Source organism: Pinus tabuliformis, chromosome X (assembly GCF_031772625.1).
Source record: "Pinus tabuliformis cultivar Carrire ecotype Pingquan chromosome X, CPIR1, whole genome shotgun sequence".
NCBI classification, from domain to species: Eukaryota; Viridiplantae; Streptophyta; class Pinopsida; order Pinales; family Pinaceae; genus Pinus; species Pinus tabuliformis.
The window spans coordinates 422934465-422959183 of record NC_142308.1 but is presented as its reverse complement, the minus strand read 5'-3'; the positions used below and the strand labels follow the sequence as shown (position 1 = coordinate 422959183).

At 39.4% G+C, this 24719-nt stretch overlaps 1 protein-coding gene across 4 annotated transcripts in view; it reads right to left on the bottom strand.

The window, feature by feature from the left end:
* Positions 1-24719, bottom strand: part of LOC149140382 (uncharacterized) — a 241685-nt gene that overhangs the window by 77566 nt on the left and 139400 nt on the right. For 3 of the 4 annotated variants that reach the window (XM_089449709.1, XM_089449711.1, XM_089449712.1), the window contains 8 exons: positions 22306-23612; positions 12976-13073; positions 12586-12771; positions 4822-5002; positions 4502-4696; positions 4365-4408; positions 4026-4082; positions 3747-3843 (listed from right to left, as the gene is read on the bottom strand). In XM_089449709.1, the coding sequence (XP_089305835.1) occupies positions 3747-3843; positions 4026-4082; positions 4365-4408; positions 4502-4696; positions 4822-5002; positions 12586-12771; positions 12976-13073; positions 22306-23612 (2165 nt within the window). The remainder of the gene's footprint in view (positions 1-3746; positions 3844-4025; positions 4083-4364; positions 4409-4501; positions 4697-4821; positions 5003-12585; positions 12772-12975; positions 13074-22305; positions 23613-24719) is intronic. The other variant, XM_089449710.1, reaches the window with a different exon arrangement.

The window sequence follows — 24719 nt, the reverse complement described above, 5'->3', positions numbered from 1 at the left end:
CAATCATAACTCTGAAATTAGCTAAGAAAAGAAGGAAGAAACGGGTGAACAAAGGACAAGAAAAGATCTCCAAGTGCAGCGAAGAAGAAGGGTATACAACCAAGCTTAAATAAGATTGTTTCTAGGGCAAGCTACAGCCACACATGCGAGAAAAGGAGGCCTATCTCTGCAATTATGACAGCAGCAACTCACAGCTGATATACCTCAACATTTGGGGCTAGTAAACTAGGCCTATAAGGCCTCCCAATCTAGCGAAGAAGAAGGGCACTCAAGCGAAGGAGAAAAGAGTCTACAACATCAAGCAAACCACCACACGTGCGAGAAATTAGGGCTGCAGGACAGTCATACTAAGTCTGTACCTACATCTCAAGGAAGAAGCTCATTTGGTTAAGAGAAGGAAGGCATCATCTTATGTGAAAGAGTTCACTAAGGATCAAGGAAAAATATCTCTTCTAGAACTAAGCATAACAAGGTCTATCACCAGTTGTCGAAAGAAGTAGGAGGACGAAGTGCCGGGGAACGAAGTGTCAGAAGTAGGAGGACTAAGTGCCGCGAAACATAGTACAGGCAGAAGGAAGGACTTGACTTGTTCTTGGAGGATATTCTTGTCAAGGGTCTAGGGTTTGGCAGTGATCAATAAGAAGCTTCAATAAGAGAAACTTACTAAAGGTTTTACCTCTCAAGAGAAGAGAGGTTTTGGCCCTGGCAGAGAGCCAACATCTTGCGTTCTTGTTCTTATCTTTTTGGGAGCAGTTTGATGAAGTACACACACATGCATTAAGAAGAAGAAGAAGATTAAGCTAACAAGTAATTGTAAAAAGGCTCCACAAATTGTTATCAAGTCAAGAAGAATCACTCTACACCTAATTGCCCTAGATCCTTCAACACATGGAAGGTCTGCACTGGTTTAGGGCACCTGTTGGCTAGGAGGAGGTGGTCGCAGGCTGCCTCACCCCTTAGAGAAATGCCGCAGGGTCTAATATGAATGCCATGATGGAAAGGTAAGCCCATAGGGCATCTAAGAGGCTAATATACGGCCTGATCGGCCATAGTTTTAAAACTCCGACTCCGACTCCGACTCGGCCAAGGGTCGACTCCGACTCGACTCCGACTCGGTATCGACTCGGTCGGCTCGATTTCAATGACTCGGTCGTTGTAAAAAATACATTAAATATTTATTTTTTATAAAAACACATAATTTTAAAGATTTTCATTCATGTTTCCAAACACACAGCATTAGAATATAGATAGAAGACAACATATGATCAAAGTAGGCTCATGAATATATCCATTATATCAAAATGGCACCCAGTGCATTGTTCAATACATACACGATGATGATATAGAGATCAAAACAAAAACACATAACCAAGGAGGCTATAAATGGCCTCTACAACAAAAGTCTGTGACCAGTACTACTGGCTAGTGGCTACTGCTAGAGTTGCCAACATCATTTGGCTCAGTGTTACTTGGGAGCAGGAGCGAAAGTGGGGAGCGAAAGTGAAAACGGGAGCGGAGCAACATTTTCAGAAGCTCCTGGTTTGGGAGCGAATCCCAGAGGAGTTCGACAACCAATGTCACTAACATCAAGGTACATAGAGGGATTGGTGCTCTTGATTAAATACGAGTTCCATACCCTAATACATGACAAAATTCAATGGAAACATTGCAATCCTCCAATCCTGAAATCCTGAAAAACTGATAAGTCTGCTGGATTTTGAATGAAATTTAAATTTCTACTTTCTCCATATGAAATCCAATGAGGCTGAAACCACTCTCAAACATCCTAAGTCATTTCATGGTAATGTTAAAAATTTAAGTAAAAGGATGAAAACGAAGATTAAGGAGAATGTCACTTTTACTTTAAGAATTTAACATTACCATGAAATTTGAATAGCATATCAATAGTACAAAGCATTTGAGTGTGTTAAATAGGGTTTGGGAGGGGGAAATGGACCCCAAATAACATTTAACTAATTCATAAAACACATAGGAGTCCAAACCAGTCAGCAAACACCTTAAAAAATCATTAAAAAATTGTTAAATCGCTGTTTTACTGGGGTTAAGGACCACTGTTTGTGACTCGGCCGAGTCAGTATGGAAACGGCCGAGTTGTCAGCCCTCGGCCGAGTCATGGCTGACTCGGCCAAACGAACCATTTCTTCTACCGAGTCACTTCTGAGGGCAACGAAACGGATCAACTCGGCCGTTTCGGTTTCGAAATGGCCGAATTTTAAAACTATGCCTGATCCAACAAAGTAATGAAAGTTGATGACTGTTGTGGGTGTCTGGGGCTGGTCGTGACTTTCAAAGGCCATTTATGAGGCAAGGGCAGCCAGCAAAGCATCCGTTGAAGTGATATGAGACCACCATAGGGCTAGGATACCTAGCTGAGTTCAGATCTGGACACTTAGGATCTGATCTAGTTGTCTAGGGTCTTGTTGCAGGGGTAATGGAGATCAAGATTGGACCATAGCCTTGCACAACGTAAAAAAAGGCATGATGAGAGAGCTGGAGTCTGGACAGAGTTGAGAAAGGTGGCAGCGTTAAAGAGGGTGTTGAACATTGATTATGAAACCTATTCACAAACGCAATTGCGAACTGCATGTTTAATGAGCTGATATACAGTGGTATTTGATGAGGCAAACCCACTATGAGCAACTGGTATATATAAGCCTATGTATAGGGATATTGGAGTAGCAAGATCACTATTAGAAGGCAGATTCGTTAGGCCTGTGTACATTGACTTTGGAGCAGCAGAGTTATTGTTATAAGGCAGATCTGTTGAGCTGAAGTGTGCAAGGGTTTTGGATGAGCAAAACACTTGTGAGCAGCTGGGTCTGCAGAGGTATTGGAGCAGCAGTACTCTCTATGAGTAGAGGAGGCAAAGGACCTGCCAGATGTCAAGGACAACAAGGGCAGAAAGGGCTGATCTAGATGGCCTACTCTACTCTAGATGATCTAGATGATCTGATATTTCTTGTTGATAGTTTGAGGCTGAGTCAGGGCTAAGGATTCAGGACATGATTCAGTGTTGATATGTGATGTAGCATTAAACATCTTATATATTAATTCTGTTTTCATGTTTATGTGACAATGCATTTATTTGATGTTTTTGTTTCTTTAGATGTTAAAAAATTGAAAAGAAATTAATATTTTGTTTTTTAGTAATTCTTCCAATGTTTGCTGTTCTTTACAATATTTTTTTTTACATGATGTCAGCAACACTACACTGGATTGCCTTGCAGAACGTAAATCCCTTTCTTACAGTCACCTTTTCGCAACAGTCCAAGTCCAATCAATTTTAGATCTCCAATAATCCAATTCAGCTTATGTAACTGCAAAGATTAGTCTTTTAAATATGGTATACATAATTCAATTAAAACCTGAATCTATTCACCACAATTACAGTACTACTATTCTCAACAGTCAAGATTTCCAATCTATTCACTTCAGCACTGTGCAATAAGCCTTCATACCAACAAAGCAAAGACTAGATATCCGATCACATGGTAAGTTATCCATTAGGCTTTTCACTTCCCTGATGATGAGCAGTGGTACTGCTCAAAATGATAGATCCCTTTCTATAGTTATACTCATGCTTCAACCTTAAGTGTCAGTATTATTATTTTGATAAACCATAACTCTAATTAGCCAAAAATATCTCAATGGCAGGTATTTCACAGGACAACTTTCTTCAAAGAAAGTAGAATGAAGGAAATGGAGAATAGCTATTTCACTTTTACCTGCACTGTTTTGCCAAGACCCATTTCATCTGCCAATATTCCATTCAAATGATTGTTGTATAATGATACCAGCCATCTCAGACCATTCATCTGGTATCTGAAAACAAAGAAGACATTAGCTTGTCATAGCTTAAGAACATTACAGTCCATTCAAAAGACAAATAAAGCCTAAGAGTTGTTATAACAAATTAAGAAATCCCAGTTCAACATGACTCTATTGCTTATGACTAAATGAACTGAAGTCCGTCCCCACTCCCAGTGTTATTAAATATGACTTACTCCCTCAGTTTGCCACCTTCCAATGTGCAGGGTTGCTCATAGATAGTTTCTTTCACACTGAACCAAAACAGCATTATATCAAAAATATCAACATCGAAGGTGGTCAAAACATTGTAATTAAAAGGAAAAAACAGTTTGAATATTAAATGTCTGGTATCTTAACATTTGCTTAACTAGAGAAAGATGAAAGAATCAAACAAGGTATTCATTGACACTGAGGAGCATGGAGAGAGACTCATAAAGACCTTGAACATCCAATGCCTACCAGTTATCATAAATTCTTGACCGTATTTTGAAAAATGAACATCTAGAAAGAGATGATAGACAGAAAACACATACCTGTGAGCCATGAGGTAATATTTCTCATTGCTTTCCAGATAATGCTGCACCAAGGAATGCTTTCATCATTTAGACAGATACAAAACAAAATAAGGCTCAAAAATATGTGTTAAAACATGCAGCCCATATATCCTTGCCTGTCCTTGATCATTCCCTTCTGTAGCAGCAGAACCAAGGTCACTTTCATTGGATTCACTCCCCATTTGATTGTCATCCATATCATCATCAACGTGCCTTGCCCTCACTTTCTGCTCTCGCAGTTTCAACCCAAGCTTCTGGAGGTATCGTTCAGTTTCCTTTAAAAGCTGCTTCACACGATCTGATTTTGTGTCCTGCAGATAAAAAGTAAATAAGCAGCTACATATATATTTGGATTAAAGGCTGTAAATATGCAGCTCCAACATTGAACTGCATCCAGTAAATAAAATAAATTTAAATTCACTGACAAAACTTGTACCTGAACCATCCGAAGATATCCTTCAACATCGTTGTTCTTCAGAAGGTTGATCTTCTCCCGTTGGAACCTCTCAATCTTCTCACGATGTGCTCTTTCTTTCCTTTTATGGAATTCCTTGACAAACCTATTGAAGCCTTTGTATCGTTCTCTCTTAATCTTGTACCACTCTTCCATCTTTTCCCTGTATAACATTTCAGAAATTCATGTTATAATATTGAAATTGAAATTTTCCTTTAAAAGGTTAAATAACCAACCTTGCATGTAGTTTTAAGTAGATGTATAGGATCTGGATGCTTGGATTAGGTCTTTTAAAAACTTCCCAATATCTTACTTACAAGAGAGACCTGACGATGACCAAAACAGTGAGAAAAAAGCAACACGCTGGAATATTATGCATGAGGACAGTGCTATTACAAATTTGTCTTAAATTAGCATTACAGACAGCATGTTTTAAATGTCTAATGAGTAGCCTTTAAGTGTCATGTGGTTTATGTCTTGATGAGTTATTTTCACTAGCTTTACATGTTAGTGTCAAGTATGTGTGTGGCTCAACCTTTCCAGATGAGACAATAAGCTTTAGAACTTGGACACCTTTTTACAGTGATCTTAACAATGAGTGCAAGTGGTTTCCATGTTAAGAACTGTTAAGGAGATTTTCTAGTTTACAGTCCTTTTCAAGGTGAAACTTAAGCTAAAAACTACTGTTAATTTGCAACTTGGTATGTACTTTTCTTATTTTTAGGATCCTTTTTCATTCAACATACTTTGTATCTATTCTTTCATTATGAGAGATAGCTGATATACAGTGGCTTTATCAAAACCAGACAGTTCCGATCAGTTTTGCCCCAAACAAGCCCTGGCCATTGTACTAAACTGGTTTTGGACCGTTTCATGCCTAGACCAGCCTGTTCAGGCATGAACCTGCCCAAACAACCAATTCAAGGACCAATACAAACACAATTTGAGAACAAGCCTCCTAACAAGCAACTGTAATGTCCTGGGGTAATTTTGCAATTAGGGTTTTTACAAAAGCTGGGGTTTCAGAAGAATTTTCTCCCCTTAATCAACTACGAAATAAGCCATAACCATGCTAACGAACAAGCATTACAGTCTTTAAATCCACAATAATTATAACTGACCATCCATCAGCAAGAGATACAATTTAAGTACAGTACTATATCCAGTGATTTAACAGTTCCAATACTAAACAAGAGATTCAACTGATTAATACCAATTGCAATTTAGTTCTCGGTCCTTCTATACTAATCCATAGACTAGAAAACAGATATAATAATCTGATTGCTATACTGATGAGGGCCACAGTTGCTCCAGGGATATTCCAAATACCTCAGAAAGAGGACCCTCCAAACAAATTCAGAACCCAGAACTCCACCGACTGTGTTCAGATATGACTGAGTTGCTTTTAGGGGTGATTTCACTGACTCGGGGTAAGGCCGAGTTACCTCAGACGAAGCTGAACTCCCTCAGAATGATCTCGCTGTCTTGGGAATGTTTACTTTGCATACCACCGAAATTCAGCCTCAGGAGAGCACCAAAGTCTGCCTATGGTCTCTGTCCACGGCCTAGGTCTGTGTCCTGCAGCCCGGCCCTGTGCTGCAGCCTGGGTCTGTGGCTCTGCTGCAGCGGCCTGCAGCCTAGGTCTGTGGCTCTGCTGCAGCCTGTGGCCTGGGTCTGCGGCTCTGTGCTATGGCTTGCGTTCCCGAATCTGCTCTTCTGAAACAAAATTTGTTGCCCACTTAATTGGCCTCAGGCAGAGTTCGTTTTCTACTTAAATGACCTCTGTATATGCTCCAACAATCATGGATTGATTCAGAAAGAATCTTGTTGATCTGCCTTTGAAAAATTTCACATAGTCTCAACCTCAGAGTCTCGCCTACCTCAGGAAGCTCATCACTTTTCCGCATAACAGATTCACATTCCTACAAGATAATTTCGATTAGCTTGCTTCAGATCTTCCACAGAATCCTTTGCTATTCTTGAGATGGATGATTTCCATGTTTGCCAGAACAGAAATAGAAAATAAAGATAGGTGACTAGGTAGGGTGGGATCACCTCCACTGAAACTAGTCAAAGGAGGAAAGGGATCTTATAACCCTCAGAGCCTCAGCCTCAATGAAAAACCGAGACAAATTGATCCAATCCAATCATCAATGATGATCCAATGATTCTAACTCTCTTGTATTTATAGATTTCTTTGCGGGGGTTCTCTTCCTTAATTAATTGAGTGGGGTTCAAAGAAAACCCCAACTTTGGGCTTTTTTGCCCCAGCTGCCCCAAAACTTGCCCTCCGCTGCCCAAACATAGGGTATTTTGGGGTTTTCCCCTTTATCAAAGACCATAGTCTATAGCCTACAGAGATTCATAGGCTACTTTGTCACTTGGACCAATTAATCCCTTGGGGATATTACAGTCCCCCCTTCCAAAAATTTCCCTTCCAAAAACTCTTCTTTAGCCTTTGTAACTTCCTTCCTTTGCCTAATAATTAACATGCCAGCAGGTATCATCATCATGCCATAGTTGCTGTTCTTGTTTCATCATAAGTTAATTCTGGGCTAAAGATACAGCTATAAGCCTTTCAAAACAGTTTGTTGGTAGTGGGTCTTCCATTATGTAGTGAAACCTTTGCAATATTTTCCACACGTTGTCCATGCTTTGCTGCCGACTCCTTTTCCCTCGAAGGCGACTTATTTCCAATTTTTAGGGTGTTGTCTAGCTTCAGCCTTGTGTGGGAGAACAGCCCATCAAACTGCAAAGATTCAGTAGTGACAATTTCTCTTGCAATCTTGCAGCCATTTGCCTACGACAAGAATGATTTTGCAGCCTTCATAATGACTACCAGACTTGGAGATGGGCTGAAAATCATCCTATTTCCATGGATCAGATCTTCTCTTCCTGTAATTTCAGTCATCCTAGGAAGCATTTTTGTTGTTGTGTACCTTTTTCCACATAACTCTAAGCATTCCTTATAACCAGTGCAACCTATGTTTCTTCCCTTAAGCTTTTTGGAAGGGTCTGCTACTACAATCTGCTCTCCTTCGCGGCCCCTATTTGCACGAACAGTCTGTTCTATACATGCTGTTGTACAGTTCTTGAGCTGAGAGTGAATGACCCGGCTGGTTTGTTATGTGTAGTTCTAACGAGCTTCTGACTAAGTGTACATTTTGGGACAATGCATTTCTCCTTCATAGAAGATAATCTCATTTTCCACCTTGTACCTGTCATCATGAATGAGACCTATTACCCACCACCTGTGGGTGATATCCATAGGAGAATTTTTTTTCTCCTAGATAGTCCTCGGCTAGCAGCCAGCAGCCCCTTGCAGCCACCAAATAGCTCGATGTGCCACCATCTCTGCCACCTAAACCATCCATTATGCACCCTCGCTCATTTGTCATGATTGTATGTTTGAAGGTGGGCCTTCCAAGCTCGAAGGTATGGCTTTCAATATGTAGTTGGGCACTTTTGTTTACTTATCATGGACACTTTTGGGCATGAATTAGTGGGGGGATTCCGCAGAAAGAATGGGCTTGGTTTGTACTCTTGTACCCTTTGTCCAACTTATAACCTTGTATCCTAGTCCCGTGGGATCTCCTTTATTGGCTACTAGCTTTAAGAGTGCCACTACATAGGAAATTCTGATTTTGGTTGAGTAGTCCCGCTTCCCGACACCACATACATCACTTCTCTCCACTCATTATAACCCCTTTTCACATATTTCCCATCCGGGTCCACATTTGTCCAATGGGCCCACAAGGAATTAGCCTCCCCCTCACCTTGTCCACACTTTGGGTCGGGCCTAGAACGAAGACACGGAGGTTGGTGTAGCTAAAAAGAAAGTAAAAAGCATAACTTGGCCACTCTCAACAGGAAATGTACCGAAAAATAAAAACGATGGCCGGGACATACAAATTTAGCACATGGACAAAAGCCAACATGAGCTCTACCCCTATCATAATGGCCATCACCCTGGTTCCTAGGGTCCCTTGTATTGGCCCCCTGCATCATTAAGTAACCCATGATTGTCCCAACCCCTGGTAGGCGATGAACTGCCTAACCTAAAGGCGGTATTCACTATTATATCATGCACATAATGCTCTCATCCCCTGGAGCCCCGAGCAGTTATAAAAAGAAAAATCAATAAAAGGCAAGAGGCATATGAAGAAGGGTGGAAAATCAAAGGCCAGGGTAACTCATGTACCACGTTTGCTCCCTCGTACATCTATACACCCAAGTGTGGGTTTCCCTTATCATAGCTACCCTTGTATTGTGGCATGTGGCTTGGAGCCTTCCCCTGATGCCCCACTCTGTTCACATGACACCTACATCTTGATGGATGTACTATGGACCTATCACTCCCTTAGAGATTGAAACCACCTAATAGGGTCCTTGGTTAACCTCCTTCTTGAACTTGGAGACACTTGTACGCTCTAAAGCCCATTATGGAAGGGTATTCCACCAGGAAATGTCCATTTGGTTCCATGGTTTGTAAGCTTATTTACTCAATTACACTAATGATTTGTTATACTTAAAGGTGAGGAGACACATTGGATCTTATACAAGATTGCAAGTGGGTCTCCATCTTGCGTTTGGTCTCCCTATACGGGGTCCAAACCCTCCAGAGGGTCATATTGGCATTAGTAGGGTGAGCATTGGGAGCCATGGGCCTCCACTGTAGTAGAGAGCAGATAGTCATTCCATGGGATCCTTCAATACCATCCACTGCTCGCTCGTGTTCCACCTATTTGATGATGAAAATGCACCTGAACCACCTTGCCCAGTCGGCTACACAATTGCACCACGCACTTGGCAATTGATCCAAGGCCCAGTTGAGGTTGTGTCTCACCATGGGAGACAAAGGGAGGGCTTGCATCATTGTTCCAGCCCTTACAAATGAGATACAAGCTTATTCAATCCATTGGTGCAAAACATCGTCTTTGCTAAGAGTGAGTGTTCATGTCTGTGACTCAGACAGGTACTTCTGCACAGGTTTAGTGTCAAACATGCAGAAAGTCGTCCAAAGTCTTTTTACCTTGTTTCTTCAGCGGTTCGTGGATGTTGTACAAGGTAGTACAGCACACAACAGGACCAGGCATTTGCTGTAGTTTTTATTTTTTCTCAGTAGGCGAATTGTCAGTCTAGGAAGGCCTTGTAAGCTTGGAAAATTTTAACAAAAAGTTGATTTTAAAGTGCACAAAACTTGCTATGCATTTCGAAATCTGTATTTTGCTTCTGCTGATTTATTTTTCCAGTTGAATTTCCAGCCAGTGTTATTATTCTATGACCTGAAATTTTCTATGTAGTATACCAGTGGAATTTTTCCTATGCAGTAATAAATTTCTTCTCTAATACAACTATTAAAGCTAATGCAATTATGGTACGTTTCAATGAACAATACAATTCTTTCCTAATGATGCAATATTCAACAGTTCAGTCTTTCGTAAAAACAATAGTAGCGATGACCAAGACAAAGCAGTGTTTCATTCAATAATATGTTAAGTCCAGCAATGCAGTGCTAACTCGCCCATAAATCCTTGCAACACGTATTCCAAATCAGAACAGCCTTTGATACAACAGACACGAGCCACCCTTAATAGTTGCAGAGATCAGAATTAGATACTCTAACCAGGGATCAAGCTAAAACCAGTTAAAGGAATTTTATTTGAATTCCATCCAAATAACTCCCTCAGAATTGGACTGAAGCTCTGCTTGCTTATTGTGCCAGTCTCGAGCCTACTCTGACTTCTGTCCTTTCATCTGTTGCAGAGTCACGCTACAAGGGGTCACACTCCAGTCTCCCTCTATTACGAGATCTGAACAACAGGAGGTCACAGATTAGGCTTTCTTCTGTGACATGGTGCGAGCTACAACAAACCTCGATCTTCAGCCTTCCTTTGCTCAAAGACTGTGAGTTACAAAATGTTTCGGGTACAGACAAAGTACTTCTCACAGGGTTGTGTGGGCATATTCTTCCACAGACACGAATTCCCCTGCAACCTGCTTCAGGACCCACACTAGCTCAGGAGATTCCCACCGTCATTCTTAGTCAAATATTTCCGGACAGGTCCGTCTGAACTTTGGTTCTGCTCCAAAATCTGTGGCACTTAGGGGATGAAATGAACGGTTAATTCTCATCGTCCTTTCTCAGTCTAGCCAAACAATTCCAATTGGGTCCGTTCTCTACCCGAACTTTGGTTCTTCTCTAAAATCCGCAGCGGCTTGGGGGACAATACAACCAATTACAGGAATCTTTTCCACAACGATTATTTCAAAGTATAAACTTTGCCTCAGAAATTTCAGAATCCTGCTTTGGATAATTTCACGTGCCTCTGTCTTGTGTCAGTTAGATACAGGGGCCTCAACTAAGTCAGAAAAGGTATAGCGTCACTTTTTTCAAGGGTTTGCTCTAGACAAGTTCTCACACAAACTTATCCTCCAAGGTTTTGATTTGTTCTATTAATCCACCTCAGAAACTTAAGTTCAATTCTCAATTATAGACTTGTATCAGACCTTGCCCAAAAACTACCTCTCTGCTCCTTAAGAAGAGAAGAATCTTGTACCAGAACAAGAAGATCAAGCAAACATATATTTGGCTACCTTCCAGAGGATTTCCCTATGCCAGAACAGAATGAAGGAAAGATAGATTGGTGTCAACTAGGGTGGAATCTTTCACCACAGAAATTGAGAATGGAGAAAAGGGGTCTTAAAACCCTCAAATCCTCTAGCTAAAAAAAAAAAACAGAGACAAAAGGATCCAATCCATGATGATCAAAATGAATTCATCCCTCTCATATTTATAAATTTCGTAGAGGGGTCTCTCCTTAAATGATTAAGTAAATTTCACTTCAAACCCCAGTTTTGGGTTTCTTTGCCCAGCTGCCCCAAAACTCGCCCAGAATTGGAAATTTTGGGGGTTTTCCCCTTTATTGAGGACCGTCGCCTACGGGGATCGATAGGCTATTTTGTCCCTTTGGAAATTAATTTCACGGGAACATTACATTCTGTTTAAAATTTAAGCAAGTAAATTGTTCAGAAAGATCATAAGAAAATAATAAACCTATGGTTGATAAAGAAATTTTAACATAAAATTCTATATGCGATGCCTCACTATAACTTTAACAAAGATGGTCATGACTCATGACATTTCCTAGAAGCCATCTTTTTCAACCAGCTAATTAAATATGACATTGCCTAATGTGTTGAAATTGAACAGCGAAAATTATCTCAAAAATCATCAAAAGAGCCAACATGTGGGACATGGAAAACATAATTAAAACTATAGAATCACTACAGTGATTCTAGGAACAGACATTTTAAGAAGTTTCATAATCATGAAAATGTGTGCACATGTTTTTATACCAAACCCATCCATAAATAAACACAATATACGCATTTGTACTGTGTAGTAGATAATCATGCACATATGCATCCAAACATCATACATGTTTACAAAAAAACATAAAAATGCATGCATGCATGCCATGTTCAATAATAAGCCCAAGGGATTAGCCCAACCAGTTGTCACCAATGTTGACGGGCATTTGTCTAATTATGTGACAGCATGTGCCTGGTTGGAATCCCCCAAGGTGAGGTGCAAGAATCTACACCGATGGGTTTACTAGGACTGCCATCCAGAAATGTGGGGAAGCATCCCTTGGGTTTCACAGCAAGAATGTTATTGGAAAAAAAATCATGTCTAACAAGCCAAAACAGATCATGTTTAAAGAACAGAATTTAAACTCTTACTTGTGAGTTTCTAGCTCACTGAAAAATTCTTTCTGCCTCTCTCGGATTCGCCTTTGTCGTTCCTCTTTCATTTTCAGTTCAAGCCTTTCTAATTGCTTCATGCGTCTTCCAGGCTTATTTTTCTTCATTGTTCTTAAGTTATCAATATCAGGTGTGATTGGCTTGAAAAAGTCATGTAAGAAATCCCTGATATTCAAAAAAAAACATCTGTAATCACTTTTCAGATAAAACTATTTCCATTTCAAAAACTTGTTATAATGTTTCCCAATCTACACCACCAAATCAAAGTATACATGCAAAGCTAACATTCTTCCTGACTGCAAGTAAATGAACAATCAAGATATGACAATTCCTCAATGCATGAAGGGGCAATGAGAACAAATAGAGCACCTGCGTAACCTCCTCTGGAGTTGAAGTAGCTGAAGCTTTTTAAGTTCAATCACACTCTTAGTTTTTGCCGAAATATCTTCTGAAGAACTCACAACCTCCTGTTCATCATACAATCAAAAATTTTAAATAATAGTCAATCTCATCTTGTTTGGTGCACACTGCATTCCACTAATTATTGATATCATAAGAACATGTCATGTTGCTATAGGTATTGACAGAAAGGAAACTCTATATATCCATTTATAGTATACTTTATTTTCAAGAAAATAACGAGGAAGGAATTCATAGATATCAGTGGTTAATAACTTAATTGTATGCAACTGGATAATAGTTTATCATGGAGATTAACAACAAGATCAGTCAGTCTACTTTCTCAATAGATTGGTTTGCTAAAAGCAATTACAAAGATTATAATGGAAAATGATATGACATACTTCATCTGAATATCACATTCAACAATGTTATTCCTTGTATCTAAGTGATTCTGGGTTTGCTGTGTGTAACATATTTTATTCAGCATGTTTCAGGCAAGCATTTCACCCATCATCAGGGATCTGAAGTAAAAGAGTGATTGGTCAACAACATAATGAAAGATGGTTTTCATAATTCAACCTGCCCAAAACATTTTGGGGCAAGATATGGGGGACTGCATTTCCTATGACAGTGTGTTACGAAGGAGAGTCTAGATCTTGAATAAGAGTCTTATGAACTATACATGTGATACCTAATAAAATATCCAACGTAAATAGGATATAAGAGTTAAAAGACAGAAGGCCAAAGTCTGCAGATGCTTCACGCCAATCGAAACTACAAATGAGGATAAAACTGCCACTGCTTTAAGGCTAAACACTGTCTTTGTCTTAGTCATAAATTCGCCTTGCTTTAACAGAGAGCTGAAGATCAGTGATTAGGCCTTTCAATGCTTGGAGCTGAGCTCTTTAAGATTGCGGCAAGTTCTGCAATTAAAAATATGCCACAGACCCACACTACTTGATGAATAGTCATGTACCAAGATTTTGGTTCAGGAAAGATGCCCTAATGCAGGCCGAAAACTACAGACAAATTTGCACAGAGAAGCTGCAACAAGTCACCCAATGAAACCTTTGTCACCATAATCATGATCAAACCTTCTGCCTCTCAATTGATTTGACAGTATCCCACAGGGCTGAGGTTGATTGTTCAAATGCATATCTTGGATGATGGATCAAGTGTCTTTTTATAGACTTGGGAGGGGCTTCGAGAGATGCAACGATTCCTATTTTGGAGGGAGGAATTTACCATATGAAATTCAAATAATTTGGAAGGAAACCCCTTTTGTGGGAGGCCGTCTGCCTTGAGGATTAGAAATTTCATGTAATAATCTTATGACTTATGTATTAAAAATAATCTTGAGATCCTCCTTATGTATTAAAAATAATCTTGAGATCCTCCTTATTTCCTAATTTATGTAATATGCTGGCTAATGTGAGTGTGCCACAGCACCAATGTTCTGGGGTTATTGCCAACAAGTTGGGTGCTTCAAGTTCAAAAATGCATAACTCACAAATGGTGAGGCCACTCTGACATGCCACATACCACCGGAAACAACTCGACAAGGAGAATCCAACAAAGATGGTCTGAAATCAAAATACCATGATTTCCCATGTCATTTCAGTAGACAAAAGGCAGGGCATCATTTGGTGTTGCTTGGGTTGACATCAATGACAACCACATATCAACACAATAGGCCATGAGCAGGGAGCAAACAAAGTTGGATCATGGCAGGGGTCCTGCAGAAGATCAAACCCAATCGTCGTGGAAGAGATGGGCCTCAAAGAAAGGTAACCATATGGCTGAATCCAGCCAGCAGGCAGCCAAATGTAGCACAATGAATAGACAAGACGTTAATTGCTACAGGAGCCCGGAACAGTTGCTAAGTGGGACTCAGGTCCAAGGTTGTACAAGATGTATGGCAGCACAACCACCAAAACCGCTGACATGGGGATGTAGCAGCCAAGTGACAAGTGGGTTGGAGCAGCATGGTGACACCAAGCAGCAGGTCACAGCAGCCAAATATGATATGGTATGAAGGAGAGTAAAAATGATACCAACCGGATTGGTCTCAGTCGTCCTTCGAAGGGAGAGAGGGGACCGTACCAATCGAGGGTTTGACAACAAATTTTGAGTCAATGTCCCAAAGGACTAAGACAGATCCACAAAGAGGTCCTAGTGTATCTATAAACTAGTAGCAATGCTAGAAGGATTTAGCACAGGGGCTATGGCAATAGGCAAGGGAGTTTGGAGGAAAGTGTTGGAAAATCAAAGTAATTATATTAGGGTTTGATTCTCCTTTCTTGATAATTACTTGTGAGTGTGTTGGCTTCTTTTACTTCTTTATTATCTTATCTTTCATCAAGCAATTACCATATTATGTGTGTATGAAGATCACAAAACAAGAGACACAAGATATAGGCACATGCCAGGGAAAAACCCCCCTTGAGGGGAAAACCCAGTCAAGATAATTCTTACTTTCAATAGTATTCTTTGAGACTCTTCACCCTAGACCAAGACCAGATTTTCCCTCCACACCAAGTCAGCCTCCCAAATCTTCGACCCATTCCAGCAACTTTGATTAGCCAATAGCTTTCGGCAACTGCGAAACTTAGGACACTTTGATCTCCCAATCCAGACAACGAAACAGAGAGAGAGAGAGAGAGAGATGCCAAAATTTCGATTTTTCCTTTCTCCTTAGACTTCTCCAAACTCGCATTCACTTCGGCTTCCCAGCGATAGACTTTGCACTCTTTCCCAGCGACAAGAGAACTTCGCACTCTTTCCCAGCTATAAGGGAACTTCGCACTTTTTCCCAACTACAAGAGATATCAAACTTGTGTGAGAGAATGATGCTCCAAATGAATTCGATGAGCTTGCTTTTATAGGCTTCATGTGAGGTCGAATAGGGTCCTTAGGCAGACTTGATCTTCTTCTAGGGTCAAAATTCATATGTTAGACTTCTCACTACGGTTTCATACAAATCCTAGATTTCATACAAAAGAATCAATCAAATTCAATCACATCTTAGTCATTAACATGACCAGCTTCCACTAGGGTTAGTTGCAAACCCTATATTTCGGATCAACGATCAAATCCATCCAAAACTCAAATTTCAACAATCTTTCACAAATCTCAAATTATCTTATTGTCAACATTCATCAGATATTTCTACTTTGACTAAGGTTCAACTCCAAAACCCTAGAATTCCATTTTCACAATTTCAACAATCTTAAACAAATCTCAAATCATCATATTTTAGAGATTTTACTTTGACTAAGGTTCAATTCCAAAACCCTAGTCACTGTCACCTTCTACAACATTTCCAGCTCGTCCTTGTTGCAACCATGTCGCCTGATCTTGTTCTCTACGTCTCATTGTCTCCTCAACTAGTCGTCATTCCTCATACCCGCGTCTATCCCTTGCTAACCGCTCCCTACACTGTCAAACCTTCCCCTGGCTGTCGCGACTTCCTCAACGAGCTGCTATTTGGCTAAACATTGCAAACCCACGACCCATTGTTCAATCTCCTCGACCAAGTCGTTACCTGTGCCATCAACAGTCAACCTCCTCCGCCATTTCATGTGGTACCTATTCGATGTCATTGTCCACGCTCTGTCTGCAACCACAACCAACCATCCCGTTGACTGGATTCAGTTCTTCCCTGTCGACTATGGTGCCCATCCCAACACACGGAGCATTTTAACTACAATCATCTTTTCCTTGCAGCCATGGTCAAAGGACATTGTCAATCTAGTCACCAATTATATAATATAGGTTGTATGTTATAAGTCATATAATTCTAACTCACAGTGGATTATATCACTGTATAGATTTTATAAGTTATATAATTAAAATATTAATTAAATTAATTATTTATAGAATTTAATTAATTTAATTAATTCAATTATATAATTTAATAAATAAATAAAAAGGTTATTAATATTATCCAAGTTTTAATAGTCCACCCAATAAAAAAAAGGGGGGCTTAAGTGTTGAAGAAAGTGTAACTAGGTTCGGTCTTCATAATGACATGATCTTTGTAATTGATATAATAAAAAAAAAAAATTGTAATCTTGCTACATGGGTTTCATGAGCAAGAAGTGTCATTAGGTGAAAGACTTCTTCTTGATGTCTTTAGGATTTATTTATATGCCAAAGAGTCATGTCATATGTATAGAAACTCTTTATGAGTTTATGTAAATGTATTCAAGTCTACAAAGTTGTGAAAAAGACCTCCAAAGACCAAGCATAATCCTTCAAGAAGTCTGCAAGTGAAAACAAGGAAGAGGTCTTCATGTCAGCTCCAAAAGTAAATTAAATGCATAAATTAAAGTCACGTCGGCTTGAGCAAGTCACGTCGGCTCATGGGATTATGTCAGCTCAAATATGGAGCACTCACCACTATAAATACCCCGTCAAGGTATCCTCCAAACTCAGATAAGAACTTCGCATTTTTCCTCTCTAAAATTTTGGGTGTAGTAGCCGCAGTCAAAGCATAAGGTATCCGCAGATGAAGTGAACTGAACTCAGGTACAGGGATCCACATTCAAGGATGATAGATCTCACATTATCTCTCTCTGAATTCTTCACATTAAGGAGCAGTAGATCCGCATTGAATTAAGGTCTCCTTGTCTAAAGGCTTGACTGCACCTTGGATGGGTATAAGGTGCAGTCAAGCTGGATCCCAGATTGATGGAGCAGCAAGGTCACCAAATAGACAGTCTCGACATAGAGATGTCTCTGAGGTACAGTCATAACCAGATCTAGAAGGTGTGATGAGGACGCAATGTTGACCAAAGTTTCGGGCTAAATACACTCTCGGCATACCTATGACTTGAAGTAGAGAAGAGCTCGGACGAGGGTACAATATTGTCTTGGTATATAAACCTCAATGACATACCTGTAGCAGCCCAGACACAATGAACAACGGTGATAGATCTATTCTCTCGGCTCAATGAAGATTATGTTAGATGTTACAGTCCTGGCATAACTCTGATAACGAAATAAGTTTCGATGATGATCAAGAGATCCTTGGCATACCAGTGAAAGGAGACAGTATTCGGATCTAGTATGATGCAGTCTTGACGTGCTACTAGGAGCAATAATAACCATGATGATCACAACCTTGATACAATGATGATAACAAGGTGCAGACACAAGATATGATCTTGTACTTGAAGATCATGTTCTCGATGAAGGTATAGAGATTACATCGGTGGTAATCTCTGGAGCAGTCATGGTAATGCAGAAACAGTAAGGGTCTCAATAATGCAACAGTGAAGGAGTGATGAAGATCTCAGCAGTGATGGAGAAAAGGATTGATGTCTTGGTCTTGGAGAGGCAGAATGTGTCAAGGGTCAAGGTCTTGGTATTCATCAATGGAATCTACATAAGAAGAATTTTGCATGGGTTTTCCTCTCCAAGAGGGAGAGGTTTTGCCCCTAGCAGAAAGCCAAATATTTGTGTTCTTGTCTCTTTTGGTTTTGATAGCAGTTTGATGAAGCTATCATACACACTAATAATGAAGGAAACATTGAACTAAGATAAATTGTATAAATACCTCACAAATTGTTATCATGTAACGAACAATCAACTAATTATGTGTGCCCTAGATTTTTCAACATTAAGGAGTTAAAACAAATCAAGAAAAAAAAAGTAAGAGTAATTTTTATCCAAAGATAGAAGTGATCGAGTTTTATTATAATTGTTGGAATCAAAGAAGATATAAAGGTGAATTTGAAGAATATTTCCATTAACCATAAGTTTATCTTGACAAAGAAAAATGGCATCTAATTCAGAAGTGAAGGGAGGGAGGTTTTTAGGAGCCTCATGCTATCATGCTCTAGTGCTATTCAGAATTAAAGGGACTCTTGCAAGAATAGATGTTATTATTTCTATCTCTCCCACTGAAGGGAAAATTTCTATAAACTCTAACCTTGCTAACCAAATGGTGATTCTGGAGTCAAATATAATTGAGATTTTAGACTGCTTGGGTAGAAAACAATATGACACAACCGAATTACAATTAAACATTGGCGATTATACTTTTATATCACAATTCTCGGTTCGATCTCTATGGAACGACCTAGGTGACATTATTCTGGGATCACCATGGATGGAAACCCTAGATTCCTTCATCCTGAATACGAAGAAGAAGTATTTGACATTTTCTTACAAAAAGAAAAAAACAACACTACAAGATCTTACGGTGAAGCCGAATTTGGTAATATAGAAGACATTGAAGATATTTCGAAAATAATTTTTCAATAAGGTAAAAAAGTACTACAAAATATGCAAAGAGAAGTTGATAAGATCACCACTGACCAAAATGAAGAAGTTTCTCAGCTTAAAGACCATAGTGAAAAATTACTGACACAAATTAAGAAGCATAATAAGTCATTAGAAAACAAGGTACAACAACTTATCGAGAAGGAAGCATCAAATGTAGGAATTCAAGTTGACAAAACAACAATAGTATCGATCCAGTGAATATCACAACTCAGAAAGAAGACAAGCAAGTTGAAGAAAATACAAACTTACATGTTACAGTTCAGACATTGAACATCCCAAGTGAATATTCTGTAACTAACTCAACAACATCCTTGCCAGGAGAAAATCAAAAAATTGTCACATGCCCAATAAGGGAAGGTCAAACCAAAAAAGTTCCCTATCGACATTTGAATCATGAGAGTAGACAACTCAACCAAGCAACGTATCGAGACCATTCAAAACAAAAACAACAAATTGATGTTCCAAAGAATATTGAAGTAACCTCAATCCAATCCTATGATAACAATTCATTACAAAATTCCAGTGATCAGCATATTCCACAAAAGATTAATCTAGGATGGTCCGATCCCTTCTCATTGCAACAGTTTTGTTTGTCACTTAGAAGATCATATCAACTTGTATCAACGAAGATGACAGTGCCAAGACGAGAAGGCATTAGAAACCGAAAATGAGATCAAGCCTTTTGCATCAACAACCTTTGAGGGCAAAGCTTTTTTGAGGAGGAAGGCAATGTCACGAATAAAATATATATAAATAATTGTAATAATGATTAGTTAATTAATAATTAGTTAAACAAAGAGGCATGTCTAAGGAGACATGACCGCTTGTGAAAGGGTACTTACCTGAGTATATATACATGACCCTCACTCTCAATTGTAACATCATACTTATTCATATATCTTAATATATATATTCTTGTATCTCAATGGAGATCTTTATATTGCAAGTCTTCTGGAGTCTGAAGAACGAACTTTGTTCCCTTCAGTGCGTATGAAGGGATGTAGTACCAACTGCAATCATCTCAAAGCCCAATGCTCATCTTTGGAGGGGCAACGTAGAAGCATCAAGGCCATATTTTCTCTCAAATTGGGGCAAAACATTATCTGGAAAGAGAGATTATAGCCCATCCCTTAATGGATCATTGTTGTTGTGATAACACCGCCTGACATAAACCTCTCAAGATTAAGTGACATCAACAATCATTTGGGACAAAAACCACTCAAGCATCATAGTGGACCATATCTAATGCTATGGGAACAACAATACTTCACAGAAAACTCACATTCGAATGTCTAACTAGATCAGAACCTATAAACAAGTCGCCTCACTTATGTTAAGAACGATTAGGTCAAGAACTCTATTACGTGTTTCCATGCCCTAACAGGAGTGACACGTCCATAGGTGTGTATGAGAATAATGGTCATAGAGTGGGAAAGACTTCAAGGCATGTGCCATATCCATGAGACTAGTTAACGGCAGTCCAACATCCTAAGTGTACTAATGTAAGGAGGCAGCAATCATGGTGGTATGAGTTGCCCCCTTCCTCATCCTGCTTTTTCCATCCTTCTAGTGTACTTCTTACTTAAATGATTTGTATTTATTTGGTGCATAACTTAGGAGCCCAAGCTTGGCTTTATATTTCTCCAATAACCCTTTAAGATACAGTAGTTTCTCGCTCATCAAGGTTGGGTCTTCCAAGAGTTTCTTTCTTTAGAGGAAGCATTAAATGCTTGAGGAACTAGGTGATGGCTAATGATGGGCATAGAGCTTATGCTAGGCTTTTACCCACACACTAAATAATGTCCCAACCATCTTTTGCATTTTACTTTTTCTTCCATTGTGGCCTTATATACTTTTAACTTTCTTTTAGCTGCATCAACCTTCAAGGCCAAAAATTTTGGGTCCTAACTCAAGGATGTAGATGAAGGGTACCAATTCCAATGACCCACGACTACCAACCCAAAGAATGGAGATGGATAACAAGAGAAGATGGAAAGTGGTACACATGGATTACCTTGAACACGCTACATAAGCAGTGCTTCCCTGGTAGTTCCCTTTCTAAACCCTAAGGCCTCAAAAGGAGGTTCCAATGGACTAAAGTCAAAGGCTAACGTCCCAGGTGAAGTGTGCAAACAAGAATACAATGGAGATCGGCCAATCATCCAGTTTTCCCTGTGATCGATATTAATATGTCCATAACATTAAATAAAAGCAGATGATTACAAGAATGGTTAGAGTACCTGTTGATAGATGACCAACGTTCCTTCAAAAGGAAATGCCAAACAGAAGGGAGATCTGACCACAGCAATAGGTGGATAATCCTGGCATACTATTATGAACTGACCATCATGGGGATGCTGGCTGCCTGGACGTCCAATGAGGAGAAAAAAAATTCTCCTAGGGGTTGCCCACTTCTGGTGGTAACAGTGCCTACTAAAACTTTCGTTTTAAATAAGCAACTATTCCTAAATACAGTCAGGGAAGTAGCAGTTCAGTAGAGGGTTTTTTCAACATCTCAAGCATTCAAGAGATTATCTGACATTAGATAATGTGAAAAAGGACATTCAAGGAAGCACCAAAAGATGGCAATAATGCAGGGTATAATGGATCTTTAGACTTGTTTATATGAACCAGTTCTAATGGACTGTACAGTTAGCTAGAATCATCCTAAGCCTAGCTCAGGTGCAGAAAAATGGCATGTAAAGAGGTTCAATAAACCAAGAGTCAGTTTTGAGTTTCTATGGAGGGACCAAAAGATATTTATAATAACTATAGCATAATATGTCATGTGGAAGGCTATGGAACATAACTTAGAAGTTAGTATGTACTGTAGCAGTTTCTGTGGAACAAACAAAGCCACATGACGATAATAAATATGGCATTATTTGCAAATCTGAAAAAGCAAGACATCTCCGTTGGAAAAAAGAACTTTTGATGAGAACCACCTAAGACTATGCAAAAATCATAGTTAATATGAAAACATTATATACACTACGAGAGACTTGCCTTTAGCTGATGAAAGCAAACTGCAATCTTTTCCTCTGTCTTTCTCTGCTTCTGAGCCCAATTTTGTTGCTCAAGGTGTTTCCTTTTACGCTGATCAAGTATCCATTTCTCCACTGTAGTGTACTCTGCCTTGAAAGGAAAAGCTGAGGAATCCTCCAGTGAACTATCTTTTTCTTCTTCATCAACTCCTGAGTTCTGACTCCCATCTTGATATCTAGAGTTAGGATGCAAGGTCCCATTTCTAATAATTGCTGAAGAACTTGCTTTCCACTGAGTATCAGAGCCAACCTGTTTACCTAACTGTGAGGTGAATGCACCTGCAGGCTGACAATAAGATTCCGTAATATTTTTCTCACTAATAGATTCTGAACCAGCCATAGTGCTTTCAAGATTCATTGGTTTTGTTAAAACCCTACCACTTTGTGCCATCATTGTTGACTTCAAAGTCCTAGCCACCTGCATGAATGCCTCCAAACCAATATATTCCCCATTCTGCAACCTGATCATCTGGTTCCTATTCGATGATGTAGACAAAGGTGCATCCATACGAGACCCTACTAGTGGATTTGTTGACTCCACCAAATGATCTGTACTGGCTGGCTTCTTTCCATCTGCTTCATGAGAATCTGGTATCAGATCCTCGACTTTTTTACTGTCCAGCACTTGTTTATTGTCAGCAACAATCCACTTTTCCATGTTACTTGCAGGAAATCCTGAAACTCCTAGCAATCCAGAAGATTCTCTCTCCTGCTGCTTCCCTGAGCTCAGCACTGAAGCGCTCATATTGTTCCCTTTTGGTGTCTCCAAAACACCAAATAAGAGCTTGTTGGAATCCTCCTGCTGATTAACAGAGGGAATTGCTTCAACTTTTGTCTGAGATTGTGCATCCAATCCTGCAAATTTTATCTGAGATTGAGAATCCACCACTGAAGATTTATAAAGTGCATCTTTAGGGTCTTCGCTTTCCTGTGCTTGTACGGCAGCTTCAGCTTTTCTTCTTGTAGCCATTACATGTTTCCTGTCTTCTTTTGACAGATTTGGATCGATACGAGCATACTTTCTTCGTCTTGTTCTCTTTGTAGGTTCCAATTCTTTTGATGATGATTCTGCTTCAATAGGACTTCCACTAGAGGAGGCTGCAGAGTTTAGCTTTGGCGTAAGGGGCTTTTCAGTTTCAATTTCTTTCGTCTCAATCATTTTCCTTTCTTCAGCCACATTAACTGTGTCATCACCTGTCTTCTCTCCAGCCAACTCCTCTTTATCACCTTCATTCTTATCCCTTTTCCCAATTTGAGTTTCATGAGTTCCTGATAACAACAACCACTTATCAAAATTTCTATCTTCATATACCTATCAGGAGTGATTTGTGCTTGAAAATAACAGTTAAGGATTCCTTAGCGTTTCAAGAATACTTACTGTGCATATTTCATTATAAAACATCTGGAGTTCTATTCTGTACTTATTATTTTGTCATTTGGTGCCTTTTGACTTTTTCAAGTTATCATTAAAGAACATGCACTCAAATGTAACATGCTGCTCAAAAAGATGTGTCGTAGGGTCATGAATCATGAATAGTTGACAGATTGTATATGGGAAACCTGTGTATAAACAAGCTACCTATATGAACATAAGCAAAGGCACCTTTCCTAGTGTTGCACATCATACCTCCATCCTGCTGTGCACCTTTTCTATACATATAAACTGTTGTGTTTTTTTAATAAGACTGCCATTTTCTAAACCCCCTTAATTTGTTTTATGTGGTCTCCTATTTTTTAAGCCATGTGCACAGAGATATAATTTGTTTCACTGTTATTAATGTCAACTTCTAAACACATGGAAGTTTCAAATGACACTTTCTTTTCTTTCAAATTCCATATGCAAAGTAGCCTGAAAGATATAGAAGAATTTATAGGGAGACCACGAATTCATTGTGCAGGGCTTCTTGTTCAAGGAAAATTCCAGTGGGCTAGTTTTCAATATCTAACAGCTCACTTTGAAGTAGTTATAAACCTTCAGCTAGAGGTGTCTGTGTTTGGCATAACAGAGGTCAGTGATAGTCATCTCATGTGCCTGGAGTTGGGTCTTAATTTCTGCAATAATAATGTTCCTCTGCCACTAGAATATGAAGATGTTGCATATGATCATGGAATTCTATCTTAGATCTGCTCCCTGTATTTTTTCTTATATACGAGCGGCCCTTGCACTCAAACAGTGTATTGACACTTCTGTACTTAACAGTCCCGTTGACATATTTGTAATCATCTGTTTGACAATAATAAAATTATCTTGTCTTCGGCCCCTCAAAAGGTGAATTTCCCAGTTGCCCCAACTTCTCCAAAACTAAACCTGGTTTGACAAGTCTTAAGTAAACACATGGTGATTTAAACCATCACAGGGAGAACTCTAGAAACTTG